This window comes from Aspergillus brasiliensis (assembly GCF_001889945.1).
Source record: "Aspergillus brasiliensis CBS 101740 unplaced genomic scaffold ASPBRscaffold_2, whole genome shotgun sequence".
Classification (NCBI taxonomy): domain Eukaryota; kingdom Fungi; phylum Ascomycota; class Eurotiomycetes; order Eurotiales; family Aspergillaceae; genus Aspergillus; species Aspergillus brasiliensis.
Window position 1 is genome coordinate 375,745 of NW_027137443.1, and position 17,122 is coordinate 392,866.

General features: G+C 54.3%; 4 protein-coding genes across 4 annotated transcripts; 2 read left to right on the plus strand and 2 right to left on the minus strand.

Annotated features, from left to right (window-relative positions):
* Positions 1–629: 629 nt before the first annotated feature.
* Positions 630–1,631, minus strand: ASPBRDRAFT_115830 (uncharacterized protein; the record flags this gene model as incomplete). Its single annotated transcript, XM_067616929.1, has 3 exons — positions 630–790; positions 839–1,281; positions 1,351–1,631. 3 exons carry the CDS (start codon positions 1,629–1,631, stop codon positions 630–632), a joined length of 885 nt encoding a protein of 294 aa, XP_067482778.1.
* A 572-nt stretch (positions 1,632–2,203) lies between these two features.
* Positions 2,204–8,459, plus strand: ASPBRDRAFT_372853 (uncharacterized protein). The gene has a single exon (XM_067623696.1). It carries the CDS (start codon positions 2,638–2,640, stop codon positions 8,188–8,190), a length of 5,553 nt encoding a protein of 1,850 aa, XP_067482779.1. The 5' UTR covers positions 2,204–2,637; the 3' UTR covers positions 8,191–8,459.
* Positions 8,460–8,685: 226 nt separating this feature from the next.
* Positions 8,686–10,923, minus strand: ASPBRDRAFT_37831 (uncharacterized protein). The gene has a single exon (XM_067623806.1). It carries the CDS (start codon positions 10,564–10,566, stop codon positions 8,833–8,835), a length of 1,734 nt encoding a protein of 577 aa, XP_067482780.1. The 5' UTR covers positions 10,567–10,923; the 3' UTR covers positions 8,686–8,832.
* A 4,048-nt stretch (positions 10,924–14,971) lies between these two features.
* ASPBRDRAFT_372878 (cytochrome P450) lies at positions 14,972–16,811 on the plus strand. Its single transcript, XM_067623697.1, has 2 exons — positions 14,972–15,468; positions 15,541–16,811. Exons 1-2 carry the CDS (start codon positions 15,070–15,072, stop codon positions 16,723–16,725), a joined length of 1,584 nt encoding a protein of 527 aa, XP_067482781.1. The 5' UTR covers positions 14,972–15,069; the 3' UTR covers positions 16,726–16,811.
* The last annotated feature ends 311 nt before the right edge of the window (positions 16,812–17,122 follow it).

A 17,122-nucleotide genomic window follows, 5' to 3' on the forward strand; every position in this document is an offset into this window, starting at 1 on the left:
CGGAGTGTACCTTCGAGTCTGGGAGTAAAGACGAGAACTACCCTGGTTTGAGCCATAGGACTGTGGTATTATTAATGTAGTACGCTAGTAATCCATTATATGTAACTATTCGCTTGAAGTAAATTCATATGCCAAGGAATTCAGTGCAGCATGACCCATATGTGGAATGTCGAGGTCACATATATTCTCAGGTCAGTTGACGGAGTGCTCGATGGGATATGTCATGGTGTTAATGTATTTTGCAACTTGAGACAATGCGGCACCTGCTGTATGTCCGACCATTGAGCCTCTTCTGGGCCTTGCGATTCAACAGTGATGAAGATCACCTCCACTTTGCTCACTTCATGCCAAGGATCATTGTCATTTCAAATAGATTCGAAGAAAAGAGAGATGGAAACATTCCTAGAAGGGCTATTTGGTACTTAGCAATTGCTAATATTCTATCTAGTTCTCGAAGCTTGTATCAAATGGACGGGTACTTAACGCTAAAAACATACCAAAGAAAGACGAGTAAAAGAAATCGCCAACTATCTGGACTTGCAGTAGGGCCAATCCCACAGTTCATCATTACAACGAAAGAGCACCCGAGACGGTGCAAGGTTATAGACGCTGAAAGAACAGTCAGGACTTTACATAGCCTCGGCAAGCGGGGTCCCCATGCGTCCCTCCTCGGCCATTTTCTCCTTGTTCTCGGTGTCGACGGTGTCAGGTCGAGTATCGCTGCGGGGGGAGGAGGAGCGTTTCTCCACAATGTTGGTAGTCTCGTCCGAAGTCGTCGTGTCGGCAGCATCTAAACATTGTCAGCGTGGATTCATCATCTAAATGACGACAAACTTACCGGGTTGAGGCTCCTTGGGCGGGGGGCAGTAAAAGCCAACCGCCAGACAGATAATCATCAGAAAGATCTCCTCGAGCACGCCCATGCAGAGATTGACGGTAGGGTTGGGCTCAAACAGGTTGAATCGTTCGATGTTGGTGTAGTCCCCCAAGCAGCCGTAGATGGTGCGCACGATGAGCAGAGGCGCACAGGCGTAGACGGAGTACAGGATGATCTTCTCGTTGCGCGGCATCTCGTTGCGGAACATGGTCAGGTACCCCAGGATGGCCAGCAGAAGACCCAAGCAGCCGACGAACATGCCCAAGGCGGCTTGAAGCATGGGAGGGATGGTGTAGCTGTCGAGGGCCTTGATCGCGCCGGCAATACCAAGGGCCAGACCGACCAAGCTGACGATGCTGACAAAGATGAAGACCCATTTGGAGATCTTGTTGATTGACTCGTTTCTGAAGAAACAAGACATGTCGGAGTCAGTTTCAGTCTCCGAGTTTCCCGCATGGCGGCATAAGACTTACACTCTTTGCAGCAAACCTACAGCCGCCAGGGTTAGGGGAGCGATGCCCAACAAGTCGCATGTGATTTTGGTGGTGATCACATCGATCGAGTCGTCCGTGATGGTGATGAGCTGGCATATGGCGCCGATGATGCGGAGACAGGCGAGAATAATGAGGAATCGCCAACATGCTGCCACGGCCTTCATTCCTTGCTGGTAACACAGAAGGATAGCGAGGAAGAGGCAGGGCACGAAGGCGATGAGCTGCAACAATGCGATACCATCTTCATAGGTGAACGTCATCTTGGATCGATGAGGGGCCGGAGCGGGCGAATATGGTGGGGCAGGTGTCTTGCTGATGTCCGATTGATGTGCAATCTGAATTACAAGTCTGGGAAACTTGAATTATCTGATAGAAACAAGTAGGAAGGATATAGGGGGGAGCGTTGGGAGGTTATTCGAATACCAGCTCTTGCCTTGGAGAACGATTCCAGGATCATATAAATGAAAGTCCAGGGGGTAAAATAAGAGAGCGGTCTCCCCTGGTGGGAGCAGGTGGCAAGATGATGAAAAGATTGCAGTGCCTTCGGGCTGTGTACTTTGAACCCAAAGACAGACGAACAAGGCATTGAATGACAACTTGTAGGGCTCGCGGGAATCTCCCTATGGGGAACACCTGAATAGTATAACATCGAGCATACCGTATTAGGAATAGTAGATCTACCGGCTACTAGTTGGCAGTTTAGTCCTAGTTGGGACTAGTGGACTAGTTCCCCTGTCATTTTTAGGCTTTGCCGCACTCCGAGCTGTCCGTTTTGGGTAACATTTCCCAATCCTGGCCTCAACCAACCAATTCTCGTTTGTATTCCTCCCTTTAAGGCTTGACGGTTGAAGCATTGCCCACTGCCCACTAACCCCATTCGGGATGATTCTAGTACACATCACGTGCAATGTCCCTTCCTTGGAAACAGCCTACTTTACGCGTGGTCGGTGTAAACAAGCCTATTATCTTACGTGATACTGTCGACTGTCAGGGACCTCCATTATCCAACACTTTGGAGCACTCTTCAAGATCGTTACTACATCCAGACAATGTCAGTCTGAAGGATCAGGAGCTGGGGTCTTGTTTCTACTTGTAGCAATCCTTCAATCTAGCCACGAACATTGCTGACAACCGTGATGGCATTCCGTCTATATAAAAGACGACAAGACGGGAGGTCTGCGTGGTGGGGGTGGAACCATGTTTTGAAGATTCATCATCTCGGCCTTCCATCTCCCTGGCCTTCTCGTTCCTTCAAAATCTATCACAATGGCCGAGGTTGAGCAGCGTCATCTCGCGTATTGGCTGGAGCAGCTCGAGGGAAGCCAGCCTGCCGAGCTGCTCTGCGACAAGCCCCGGTCAACCATCTCTGGCAAGGCGCAGGTCCACCACTTCGCCCTCGATGATCAACTTTACCAGGAGCTCCAGGCCTTCTGCCAGACACACCAAACCACACCCTTTGTGGTGCTCCTCGCCGCGTTCAGGGCGACGCATTACCGCCTCACCGGGGTCGACGATGCCACCATTGGCACTCCCATCCCCAGCAACACCAACCTCCTATGTCTTCGCACCACCGTCGAGTTAGAGGACTCGTTTCATGCTCTCGTTCAGCGCATCCACCAAACCAACAGCACCGCCCTCTGCAACCAGGGTGTCCCCTTCCAGAAGATCGTCTCCGAGCTGCGCCCCCGTAACCCGCTCGTTCGGACGACATTTGCAGTTCACTCGTCAGAAGATGCCAACAGCCCTCGGCTTGACGGGGTGACGGTAGCCACGTCCAAGTTTGACATTGAATTCCATCTCATCCAGGAGGAGGCTCAGCGCATGAGCGGTCACATCATCTTCTCGGATGATCGGTTCGAAGCTTCGTCCATGCGCTTCGTCGCGTCCGTCTTCACTGAGGTCCTCGCCCGGGGCCTCAAGACCCCCGAGGCCCTCGTCTCGACACTGCCTCTCACCCAGGGTCTTTCAGCACTAGCCGAGATGGGCCTCACAGATATTGTGCGCACCGATTACCCGCGCGACTCCAGTGTCGTCGAGCTCTTCCGGAGACAGGTCTCTCTCAGCCCCAACGCCGTGGCCGTCAAGAACGCATACTCGTCTTCGCAGCTCACATACGCGGAGCTGGACCGGCAATCGGACCAGCTCGCCCACTGGCTAGTCCAGCGCGGGCTCGCCCCAGAGACCATGGTCGCGGTGCTGGCGCCGCGGTCCTGCGAGACCATCGTGGCTCTGTTGGCCATTCTCAAGGCCAATCTGGCCTATGTGCCTCTCGACATCAACATTCCCGGTGGCCGCCTCGAGAGCATCCTCTCCGCGGTCCAGGGAGACAAGCTCGTCCTTCTCGGCGCCGGCGTCACGCCGCCCACTCTGCAGCTCCAGGGCGTCAGCTTCCGCCACATTGCGCAGGTCCTGGAGGACGAGCAAGGCCAGCGCTTCACTGGCACTCTGCCGACGCCTACGGCTACTAGCCTCGCATACGTCATATTCACCTCCGGGTCAACGGGCAAACCCAAGGGGGTCCAAGTGGAGCACCGCGGCATCGTGCGCCTGGTGCGCGAGACCAACGTGGCCTCCAAGACCCAGTCAAGTGGCATCATTGCGCACGTGGCCAACCTGGCCTTTGACATCGCGACGTGGGAGATCTACGCCGCGCTGCTCAACGGCGGCAGGGTGGTCTGCATTGACTACATGACGGTCGTCGACCCGGTCACTTTGGGGCGGGTGCTGCATCGCGAGGCCGTGCAGTCCTGCATGCTCACGCCTGCCTTCCTCAAGCAGTGCCTTGTCAGCGCGCCATCGGCTCTCTCCGACCTGGAACTACTCATCGTGGCCGGAGACCGCCTCGACCCACGCGATGCGGCCCAGGCCAAGGGCATCATCAAGGGTGACCTCGTCAACGCCTACGGTCCCACCGAGAACACCACCTTCAGCACCATCTACAAGGTCCCGGCCCACGAGAAATGTGTCAACGGCATGCCCATCGGCGTGGCCATCAGCAACTCGGGCGCCTTCATCATGGACCCGGAGCAGCGCCTCGTGCCGCCGGGCGTTATGGGTGAGCTCATCGTCACGGGCGACGGCCTCGCCCGTGGATACACCGACGCGGAGCTCAACAAGGACCGCTTCGTTCATGTGGCCATCAACGGCGAGTCGGTCCGCGCCTACCGCACCGGTGACCGGGTGCGCCACCGCCCTTCGGACGGCATGATCGAGTTCTTTGGCCGGATGGATTTCCAGGTCAAGATCCGTGGTCATCGCATTGAGCTGCCCGAGATCGAGCATGCTCTTCTGCGCAGCGAGTTTGTCAGCGATGCCGTAACTCTGGCGTACCAACCCGAGGGCGAGCCGGCGGAGCTTGTGAGCTTTGTCACGGTTCAAGGCGATATCGCGGATGCCGCTGCTCAGCAGGACTCTCAGGACCAGAAGGACGCCGCCGGCGACGACAGCCGACTCGAGAACCAGGTCGAGTCTTGGCGGGATCTGTTCGAGACTGGCACCTATGCCGACATCAACACCATCGACACCACCCAGGTCGGGAGAGACTTTATGGGTTGGAAGTCCATGTATGATGGCGAACTCATTGACACCGCCGAAATGAACGAGTGGCTGGATGACACCATCCACCACATGAAACGCAATGGCGGACATCCACGCAATGTCCTCGAGCTCGGAACTGGTACGGGTATGATCTTGTTCAATCTCATCGACAACCTGAGCAGCTATGTCGGGCTTGACCCGTCTGCGTCGGCCGCTGCATTCGTCAACAAGATGGCCCAGGCAAGACCTGCCCTGGCTGACAAGGTCGACGTGCGCGTCGGCACCGCCATCGACGTCGACTCTCTGGGCGCGCTTAACCACCCAGACCTGGTGGTGATTAACTCGGTGGCCCAGTACTTCCCCACGCAAGAGTACCTCTCCTCGGTAGTGGACAAGTTGCTGGCCATTGACGGCGTGGAGCGCATCTACTTTGGCGACGTGCGCTCCTGGGCCCTCTACCGCGACTTCTGCACGACCAGGGCCCTGCACCAACTAGGCTCCTCTGCCACCAAGGAAGCAGTGCGACGCGAGCTAGCGAAGAAGGCGGCGGAGGAGGAGGAGTTCCTCGCCGACCCGGCCTATTTCACTAACTTGATGAGCCGCCTGCCAGGGATTGTCGAGCATGTCGAGATTCTTCCCAAGCGCATGAAGGCCACCAACGAGCTGAGCTGCTACCGTTTCGCGGCCGTCATCCACAAGCGCCAGGCCGGTCAGCCCAAGACGATTCAGGAGATCAGCGAGGACGCCTGGGTCGATTTCAAGGCCAAGCGGCTGGATCGTGCGGGCTTGTTAGGCCTCCTGCAGGCGTCCTCGGCCGCCTCCACAATTGCCGTGAGCAACGTGCCCTACAGCAAGACCATTCTCGAGCGCCACATCGTCGACTCGCTGGACGACGAGATCGAGGAGGGAGCCGACTGGCTCTCGTCCCAGCGTGAGGCTGCCGAGCGCTGCCCAGCCCTGTCAGCTTGGGACCTGGCTGAGCTGGCGGAACAGGCTGGCTTTAAAGTCGAGCTCAGCTGGGCGCGCCAGTATTCCCTTCGCGGCGGCCTGGACGCCGTCTTTCACCGCGTCGAGGGTCTACGCCCCTTGTTCCGCTTCCCGACTGAGCACGAGGGCCGGTCCACCGAGTCTCTGACCAATAGTCCCCTGCGTCGTCAAGAGGCCCAGGTGGTCGAGACTCGGCTCAAGATGGCCCTGCAGGCCTCGCTCCCCAAGTACATGATTCCAGCACGCATCGCCGTGCTGGACAAGATGCCCATCAACGCCAACGGCAAGGTGGACCGCAAGCAGCTGGCCAAACTGGCGAGCGTGTTCGCTAAGGCGACCAAAAGCTCACGCCAGATTGTAGAGCCGCGTACAGACCTGGAGCGTGCTGTGTGCGAGGAGCTCTCCAGTGTGCTCAACGTCGATGCCGTCGGCATCACCGACAACTTCTTCGACCTGGGTGGCCACTCACTCATGGCCCCGCGTGTTGCCGCGCGCATCAACCAGCGCCTGAATGCAACGATCCTCCTGCGTGACGTGTTTGCCCACCCTGTGGTTGCAGACCTGGCCAAGAAGGTTGGCGAGTCGCTGAACGATTCATCCCAGGACAAGCTGGACCAGGACGCCGGTGAGGACGAGGACGAGGCCATTGAGATTGAGGACGAGGAGGAGTTGCTGACCATGTCGCTGGCCACCAAGCTGCGACACTTCAACTATGTTGCCCGTCCGCAGTGCGTCAAGTCGCTCGGTATCGCCAGCGAGGACATCGAGGAGGTTCTGCCCGCCACCGGTGTCCAGACCCGCATGCTCGTCTTCATCGAGGAGGCCAAGGAGATGAACATCACCAAGCCCTGCATCGAGCACTTTGTCTACCGTGTGCCCGATGAGCTCGACCCCGTTCGCCTGGAGCAGGCCATCGTCGACGTCACAAAGCGCCACGACGCCTTCCGCACCGTCTGGGTGCAGGTCGAGCACCCCCTGAGCCCCTACGCCCAGTGCATCCTCAACCCTGCGCATCCCCGTGCCCAGCTGCCTATGGTCCACAGCGTCGTGCACGAGTACGACCCCAGCCCAGATAGCCTCTGGGAGCAGACCATCGGCAACGCTCAGCGCAGTGCCGAGGAGTACATCCGTCTGGACCGCCCCGGCGCCGTTGTCCAGGTCGTGCGCTCGGCCGACAACAAGCACCACGTCCTCATCTTCTCCCTCTTCCACCTCATCTACGACGGTATGAGTTTCGACTTCCTGCGCCGCTCGTTCGCCCAGGCGTACGAGGGCGTTCCTCCCAGCAACCTGCCCGCGGTCGGCATGCGACACCCCGTCGAAAAGCACTACAAGACCGACTGGCTCGCTACCAGCATGTACTGGATGAAGCGTCTCGCCGGTGTGGCTCCCTTCAAGGCTGGCCAGACGGTGCTGCTCAAGGGGGATGCGGCGGTTCCCGGACAGTTCACGTCGATCCGCACCACCCAGGACACCGCATGCGAGATCCTCGAGTCTTCCATGAGCCTGAACGAGCTCTTTGCCTTCAGCAGGATCGCCAAGTTCCCCTCGCCCATGGCCATTCTTCAAGGTGCCTGGGCCATGACACTGGCGCAGACTCTCATCAAGACCAACAAGAGCGCTGGCCAGGAGGAGGAGCCTTCCGCGGCCACCAACCTCGACGTGCAATTTGGCAGCGTCTTCCACGGCCGCCACAGCCCCGAGGCCCTCCGCTGCGTGGCCCTGATGCTCGACGTCTTCCCCACACGCATCGTCTTCTCCGATGTGTACAACAAGGGTGAAGAGGAGAAAGGCGGGGGACCCAAGAAGCGCACGCACCGCGAGATCTGCCAGGAGCTGTTCACGCAGTACGTCGACTCTCTGGAGTACTCGGAGATGCCCTGTCCCACTATCGACTTTGCCAAGTTGACGCGCCGCTTCGACAACACTATCATCCTGCAGGCCTACCCCAAGGAGGAGGATGAGGCGGTCGATGTCGACGCCAGCGGGCTGCCCAAGATCACCGGCATGGAAACCTTGCCCGGGTTCACCCGCGAGGAGAACCTGCAGGCTCCCTGGAAGGAGACCAACCACGGCTACCCGATCTTGATGGAGCTTTGGCCCGGGCGTAATAGCGAGGATGAGAAGTTCCGCCTCCGCTGCACGTATAATAACCACTGGCCGGGCTACGAGTTCATGACTCAGGAGTGGGCCCAGGGGTTGCTGTTGACCTTGGACCAAGCGCTTGAGCAGATCTTGCACAACCCTGATGGAGAGTTTGACCCTGTGAGACTTGTCGAGGGAAGTCAACGGTAATCTTATATAATGAGTGGTGAGCTGGGACGATTCTATCCCTTTATAAGTGTCCTGTATATATATATTTAGGAATTTGGTTTTTATGTTTGTCTTTGGGGGAGTGACTGTTTTGTCTTTTCTTTTCATAATTTATTTATTTATTATGTTTGTTGATGATAGCCCTCCTTCTTGTTGTTTTCTCTTCATCGTGCCAATTTGTCATACTTGCGAACTATCAACTACCCTGCTTCATCTTCAATTCAATTCGCTATCAGAATTCCCCTAGTGCAGCCACCGTTTCCTCTTGTGGGCCCTTGGACACCTTGTGTTATTCCTAACTTTTCTCTCTTCTTTCTTTCTTTATCTGTTTATCTGTTCATTGTATTTATTTCTTTTTCTTTCAGTAACTCGTGCAGAATTGCAACTCCCCAACAAGCGGCGAGTCTACGTCTTACTAGACTTGGACATTTCGCACAAATAGTTACTTGAAAAACTCTTCAAGATGAGGGTGTTTTGGTTTTGAATAAACTTTTGAATTGTGAAAATGAAAGGATATTATATACCTGTGTAACCCCCTATATGTACGCCGTATGCTCTGTATGCCCCGTCTATCGCCGTATAAAACAAATATGTACATTTGAAATCGAGAGATGCTTTCCATTACTATCCACTCAACGGTGGACGGAGATTGCTGGTTTGAACAAAATTGGCGAAATCTTCGGCCTGCGCAAGACCTGCTTGGCAGCTGATTCGGCGTAATTGGGTGGCAGCCCACGCTCGGGTCTCGTGGCTGAGGTTGTGCATGCAACCCACGGTGAGGAGAACCCAGCAGGCGAAGTAGCCGCCGATAGCTGAGCCGGGGGGGTTCGTGTTGGAGCGCTCGTGCTGCTGTTGTTGCTGCTGCGGCTGCTTCTGCTGAAGCTGCAGCTGTAGATCCTGCGCTGGGGAGGTGGCGTCGCCCATGAGTTGGGGCACGGAGGCGAGCATCTCGTCGCGCAGGCGGACGATGGTCTGGGTGGCCTGGTGCAGGCGTTCGGCGTAGTTGTTGACGAAGAACCAGTTGCTGTCGGTGTTGGCGCCGCGGAGGAGGAGGTGGCTGATGGCGTGGTTGGCGAGGATGCGGCAGGTGCGCATGCCGTTCCAGACGTCGGCGATCCAGACATCATGGTAGATGTGGATGACGTCGGGCTGGAGGCGCGTCGCATCGTAGCTGTTGCTGGAGGAGTTGGATTTGGCGGTGAACTGCCACTCGGAAGGGCACTTGGAGAAGGTGCTCTCGAGGCGGTAGTCAATCTCGAGCGCCTGTGAGAGGTAGCGCTCGAGATGCTCGATGGAGATGTTGGCACCCTTGAGAGGACCGGAGAGCGTGGAGGTGGTAGAGGCGGGGGAAGAACCGGAAGTAGTAGAGGGGGAGTTGGAGGATTCGGAAGGGGCGGCGACAGCGGATGAGGAGGTGGTAGTAGCAGCGCCGGTAGGGTTGGGAAAGAACGAGTAGCCGCCCGGGGAAATGTGCTGATAGAGATCCAGAAGCTCGACCATGCCGCTGCAGGCGACCCAGTAGGGATCCGAGACGCTCATGGCGTTGGCAGCCTCGATGCGCAACATGCGTAGATTTGAGGGCATGGGGGAGCCGGAGCGCAGGCAGAGGGTGAGAAGGTGGGAGAAGACATCCTTGAAGATATGCAGGCCTGTCGAGGTGGAGAACTGGGAGCGGCCGCGCAGGTTGAGGAGCGAAGTGGCACCCTCAATGTGGTGCTTCCAGCCGTCGATCGAGGCCCTGCTGAACTCGTAGAGGGCGAGGACGAGGACGGAGACGATGGTGCTGTCGCGACGGGCGGCCTGGGGGTCGGCGAGGGCGAGATTGACACGCTCCATAGTGCGGGTATACATCATCATGGATCGGGTCAACAGGTCGGCCTGGCTCGTGGTGCGAGCGAGCCCACTGAAGCCGAGAGCCAGAATGGCCCCCTCGAGCATGTCATTGCCGCCGTCGTCTTGAGCCATCATGGTCGGAACGTAGTTGAAGAAGCCAGAGGAGGGACCGGACTGCCGAACGACATAGTGAGAGAGAAAGAAATCGAGACCGATGACGACGAGAGGCAAGGAGAAGGGACGCGGTATGGCCTCGGGTTGACTGCTGGTGAAGTTGTTGTTGTCGCGGTTGCTGCCATCATCAGGGAACTGATCGAGAGCCGCCACATCGTCGCCGCCTACACTAGAAGCGCCGACGCGGGAACGACGCCCAGACACGGATGCAGGACGGTCGCCTAGTACCGGCAGGGAGAAGAGCGCCGTCTCGTCCGGGTTGAAAGGGTCGTTGAAGTTCATCAATTCGGGCATGAAGCTGCCGCCGGCGAACATCCCGACTCCGACATCAAAGTCGGTCATGTCCAGCATGGTCTCGTCGACGACTACATCGGACGGGCGGCTAGCGTGATAGGCCGGTGCGGAGGTGTTTTGTAATTGTTGTTGTAGTTGTAGTCGTTCTTGCAGTTGCAGTTGTTTTTGTTGTTGTTGGTTCTGTGGCTGTGGTTGTGGCTGTAGCTGTGGTGGTGGGACTGTGCGCTCTACGGAGAGACGGTCGGTTGAAGGAGTTGTCGTCGGTGTCAAAGTCCTCTTGGTGACTTTTGAGCGAGCTCGGTTGATGACTTGGGTGCTCTCATCGCGAAAGATGAGGCTGGAGGGATCTCTGTACCCGGGGCATTTCTGACCTGTGCGCCAACATTGGCCGCATTCTGGGACTGCTTTGTCGCACTTTTTGTAGACAAAGGTGAGCCAGAATGTCATTTGTCCAGAGGCGCAAACAGTCAATGACTTACTCTTCTCTTCTTGGCGCGACAATTATTACAACTGGTCGAAGGACGACCACAGTAGACCATGATGGCGGTTCTACCTACCACCAAGTGGGGATGATGAAGAAGAAGATGAAGATGATCAAGTTGGTGGATGGACAGGCGGGGAAATGCCAAGGCACGCACCAACAGTTGGTACGTAAATAGAAGAGAAGGGATTGTCCCTGTCCCTGTCCCGTGTGGAGACAGCAGAGAGTTAAGGCTGGAATAAGGTGAAATGCCAAGTTTGGACAAGAGTCCCAAGAGAAAACAAGACAACAAGATGATTTGAAGTGAGCGAAGAACGTGGTGGCCTAAATACATCACACAGTCAGTCACACACCACCCAATTTATTAGCGCCCGGCGGCTAAGCCTATCGCTTATCGACTCTATATGTCATCACATATCAGTATAATTAGTGAACTAGTTAGTGAAGTTTAGTGACAGCCCTGTGTCTCCTTAAAAGCCCACCTTTGCCTAAATTCAGTTTAAAGTCGAAAATAACTTTCCCTTAGAACACGCAACACACATCCATCGTTTCTCGCCCCCAGTACCTGTAACCGCGCTAGTTCCTATATTATTTAGTGCCTAAGGATCAGATTCTTCAGACCCTTCTTTACCGTGTCATGTCAATCGCTGTATCGGATTTGAGCGTCCCAAGGAGCCGTTATATAATACCGTAATTTTCTAAGGAATCTTCACAAACTAAAGGGACGATGAAGAGAGATTCATGCGACTTTCTACCCACTCCTCAGGACTCAGCTGTATTCATCTCCTCCCACGACGGACACTTCACGGCAACTGTACTCCGAGACAACCCCTGGTAAGGCTAAAATGTCCTCGTGTTTGTCTCATGGATCTCGCCCACCATCACCGTTTTTATTCGCTTAAAATGTCTAGTGCTGATTATTTTTTTGTCCCCCACGTAAGCTGACGCAGATCTCACTCCTCACTAGTGGGTCGATCAGGTGAAGCTGACTCGGGCTCCTTCTCCTAGCCTCAAGCGCAAGAACCATGGGGTAAACATGATTTACAATATTATGCTCCTACCTCGGGATACGTCCGAATGCCCTATATCTCACCGGCCAACTATAATTCCTCCCGGATCCACCTTCCTTGGCTCTGAATACGAGGGTCTAGAGTTGATGACATGGCGATTGTCGTGTCGGTCAATGATCGTTCCCAGCGTGTTGTCACTAAGCATTACTTGGCTACACGCTTCGACAGGGATTTTCAGTAACTTATGACCAATCGACTTGGTATCACGCCAGCAATGGAATACCCGGGCACGGAATATCGGCGGCAGGATAAGCACTAAATGAGTCACGTGGCTGCCCAGGTCATCAAGCAACCAACCCACAGGGGAGCATCTCTTGACTAATTCAAGAGACCTGATCTTCTAGACGGATCTACTCGGCAAGTACCCTAAGCACCCTTGGTCGGGACGCCTTAGAGAGGACTGGCAGGGCGGAGACGGATTGCTTGAGGAAACTATCTGACACGACGGATGGTATATACTTACGGTGCTTGGGCAGACTCCGTCACACGTACCATATGCCTTTTTTAACACACCAAAAACAACTACCTCTATCAAGGGGTTGAAGAATATGGCAAGAATAAGATGCTGTATATTATAGTACAGTTTAGTGTGTTTCTCGCAAACTTGATCAAATTTTGCAGTTGGATAGCTGCCATGGTTCTTGAGAACCAGCAATCAATATCTTCCGCGTGTATACGAAGAAGATTGATGTCACGGGCCAGTGTCCCATGTTGGCCACGTGTACCACGAGAACTTGGCACGTTGGCTAAGCTTTCTGCACACAGTTAGGCGCATAGTAGTTAATATTAAATCTAAGTCTTACTTCAGCATTCTACCAGGGATTATAAAGGAATTTTTCCCCTGTCATGAGGACCAGTTTTGAATGGGCAGCTAGCTGTCACGCTTTTAAACCATGCTTCCGAGGAATCTTGGTAAGATATACCATTGAGAAATCATAACTAACAATCATAGTTAACCTGTAGGAATGATATTTTCAATTGACATTCCCCACTCCTGGTTTCCTGGCTGAATAAATCACTTCTTTCCGGTAGGATTCTGGGTGGGGCAAGCTACTCCATTCATATTTCAACGTGCTTCAACATTGAATCAACAACTTCCACAGCGCGAAGAGCAATAACCGAGGGTTCTGGGTAGATCAGCGTAGATCCATTCATCATATGCACCTCTGGCGCATCTACATGGTTGTACTCAAGAGCATAGGAGACACTCCTCTTCCATCGGAAACAAAACAAGAGCAGGATGTAGCTTCTCACATTCCGAGGCCACTTGGGGGCGTTTCCCTCTCTTATCTAAAACATCAGAAATCCCGCGACCACGGCTGTTGCTGCAGTGAGGCCCAACGATAATACCATGGGCGTGTGGTCAATATACCATTCGGCATATAAGTTATTGCAGACATAATTTACTTTTCTTACTTTCCTATACTTTAAAATGATTGTGTCGTTTCAGGTTTTCCTTCTAGGGTAATTTAATACTTTGTATCGCAAGCACTGTCAGGCTACCTGGGAAGGGACTGGTCTGTAAGAGCATATGGAATGTACACATGCAATCTGCGAGAACTGCACTGACCTCTCACAGTATCCCATTCATAGCTAGTCTGTCAATCTCACAATCTACTATCTATCTCTGTTAAAACACGTGGAAATACCTATTACACAGATATTATCTAATCTCTGTACAGAAACCAGCGTCAGCAAGTGAAAATCCCTTTACTTATTAGATAATTTATACAGGTCTGCTAGCCCTCTCAGGAGGGGCACTTTCAGCAATGGATAACATTCTGAATAGGATATTAGTAGAGTCGAGATTCTCATAGCTTCCCTCTCTTGGGCTCGAACAAATTTCCCATCACAGCTCAATTCGTACGAAGAGTTGCCTTTGATTACCTTCCTCTGAAAGAACTTGGATATATTTCAGTGTACCCAGATAGTCATAACTAGACCTCCTCAAAGGGCGGATGTTGGATGAGTTTTCCATTTTTTGCCGAGTGAAACGTCAGTGTTCAAATTGTTGATTGGATGTTGATTGGATGTTGATTATGTGGTGGTTGTTAGATACCGGTAGCCTGGTAGACAGGTAATCCGTGATAGTAATCAACAGTGAGGACACAGAGAAGGCGCAAACCGCCAATTGATTCAACGAATTCGAAATGATTGTTTTGGGATCACTCACAAACGTTTGAATGCATAAAGTTTCATAAACTCATCGATGTGCCCTCTAATCCCTCAAGATGCATAAGTAGCATAATATTGACTAGTCAGGCCTATACGCGGTTTATGTAATTTTCGGGTAATATGGGCAACCCGCGGGGATTTACCCGCCAAACACCCATGGGCGGGTTAAGCAATCGAATGCAGAAAAGGTTGGAGGCCACGATGTCAACTATCATGACATTGACAGCTTACATCGCCATGTGTTCTTACTAATTATCCAGGCATCCTGCGGACTTGCTAAATTGGGATGGCTCAACGTTGGCCAATCACATCTCGAGCATTAGCAGACAGAGGGCGGGAAATGCACGTGTCTGGAAAGTGGTATAAGTACCGTCGTACGACGCGGTCAAGGGTATCGGTGGCATGATTGACTGTCAAGCTGATGAATGGCATCCGACTTACTGCAACAAGGACTCATGAATACTGACTAACTAGCAAACGAACAAAGAAACATGAAGGACAGGCAGGGACAGCCCTGTTTGTGTGGGCGGTGCAAGGCGAAAAGCGTCAGCAAGCAACATTTGCCCAATCGGGTAACATATGCCGGATTCTCCACTCCGATCTGCCACGGCCCCCCGAAAGGATCGACTGTATAGCATAAGCCACTGCTGACTACGGAATACCTGGTGGAATATCGACTCCTGCGGGATTCACCAAGAATGGGCCAATCTATGTGACCATGAAACATGAAAGGGAAAAGGAATATATCTATGTAGGGAGTTATTGGCGTTGGATGCCCGGATGACTGTCTGACACAGGCATACATCTTCTAATTCTCAAGTACTTCGACCCACAATGGGACTTTCAACACTCCTCCTGGTCCTCGTCGGCCTTGCTCTCTTCGCGCGCATCGTGAGCGAGAAGTGGAGGCACAGGCAAAATGCCAAGCGCCTGGGCTGCCAGCCAGCGCCCATGGCACCGGCCAAGGACCCCCTCGCGATCGGTGATATTTTGGAGATCATCCAGGCGGACAAGGACAAGGTAGTGCCAGAGCTCCTCGAGAGCCGCACTAACATTATGCGCGCCAATGCCGGACGCTACGTTTCGACCTTTCGTCTCAAGAGAGGTCTGGGGGAGAACCTGCTCACCTTTGACCCTGAGAACCTCCAGGCCATGTTGGCCAAGCAGTTCAAGGACTTTTCTGTGGGTGGTGAGCGACTGGGATGCATGGGCCCTTTATTGGGCAAGGGAATTGTATGTTCTAACTTTTCCTTTCCTCGTGGTTTGCGTTCATCTAGATCTAGCCAAGCTGACAATCAGCGTTAGTTCATCAACGACGGCGCCGAGTGGGCGCACTCGCGCACGATGCTCCGGCCCCAATTTACCCGGGAGCAGATCAGCGACCTGCGTCTCGAAGAGCGCCATGTCCAAAACGCCATGCGCGCCATACCCGTGCCCGGAAGCAATGGCTGGACCGAGGTCGACATTCAGAGCATCTACTTCCGCCTGACCCTTGACTCCGCGACCGAGCTGCTCTTTGGCGAGAGCTGCTACTCCCAGCTGGCCGCCATGGGCGACACCGAGGACCGCATGGCCAGTGGCGGCAAGGTAACCGACTTTGGCAAGAACTTTGACCGCGCGCAGTGGTACATGGCGCAGCGCCTACGTCTGCCTCGTATGAAGTTCTTGTACGACTGCAAGGAATTCCGAACCTGCTGCCAGGAGGTCCACCGGTTCGTCGATGAGTGTGTCGCCAAGGCGCTACACGACCACAAGAAGAAGAAGCAGCAGCAGCAGCCCGATGAGGGCGCGTCGGAGCACTACATCTTTGTCCACGCCATGGCCGAGACCACCAAGGACCCGATCGAACTGCGCTCCCAGCTGCTCAACGTCCTGCTCGCCGGCCGCGATACCACCGCCGCGCTGCTGAGCTGGACCACCCTGCTGCTCTCCCGCCACCCCGAGGTCTTCCGTAAGCTGCGCGAGGCCATCATCGCCGACTTCGGCACCTACGAGAACCCCCAAAACATCACCTTTGCTACCCTCAAGGCCTGCACATACCTGCAGCAGGTCATGAACGAGACGCTCCGCCTGTTCCCGCCCTTGCCCACCAACGCCCGCTACGCCACCAAGGACACCAGCCTGCCCCGCGGCGGCGGCCCCGACGGCCAAAGCCCCGTGTACATCAAGAAGGGCCAGGCCGTCCTCTACAACGTGCACATGCTGCACCGCCGCGAGGATGTCTGGGGCAAGGACTCGGGGGAATTCAAGCCCGAGCGCTGGGAGGCTCGCCGCTCCGGCTGGGAGTACCTCCCCTTCAACGGGGGGCCACGCATCTGCATCGGCCAGCAGTTCGCCCTCACTGAGGCGGGCTATGTCCTCGTCCGGATGCTCCAGCGCTTCGACGAAATCGAGGACGTCCACGCCGACCAGAGGATTCGGTGGGGTTTGACCCTGGTGAGTGCTCCTGGCGATACAGTCACGGTGCGCCTCCACGAGGCTAGTCGGTAAGAAAAGAGCAGGACTCTCTTGGAGAAGTATACGACATCCCTTTACATTTTGTAAATCCTCGGACTTGCTATTGAAGTTTCTACTACTGTTTTATCTATCTATTCATTTATTTATGATTGTTGTTTTGATCTGCTGTCATCTTGTAATAGTTTGTCAGTACAGTGTGTATGTATGGCGGTTACTCTGGAATGTATAGGATTATTATCTGGGCGTTTGATCATCTCCAACACGCGTTATCTGTTGCTAATGATGCATTATAATGTAATTGTCTCGCTTGTAGCATTTAAATTGAAAGCCGGGTATATAGGCCGAATGAGAACGCCGAGTGATAACACACACACTACCTCTCGATACCAACCTCAGCGTCCAGGTCTAGCACGGGGATAATTCCCGTTGT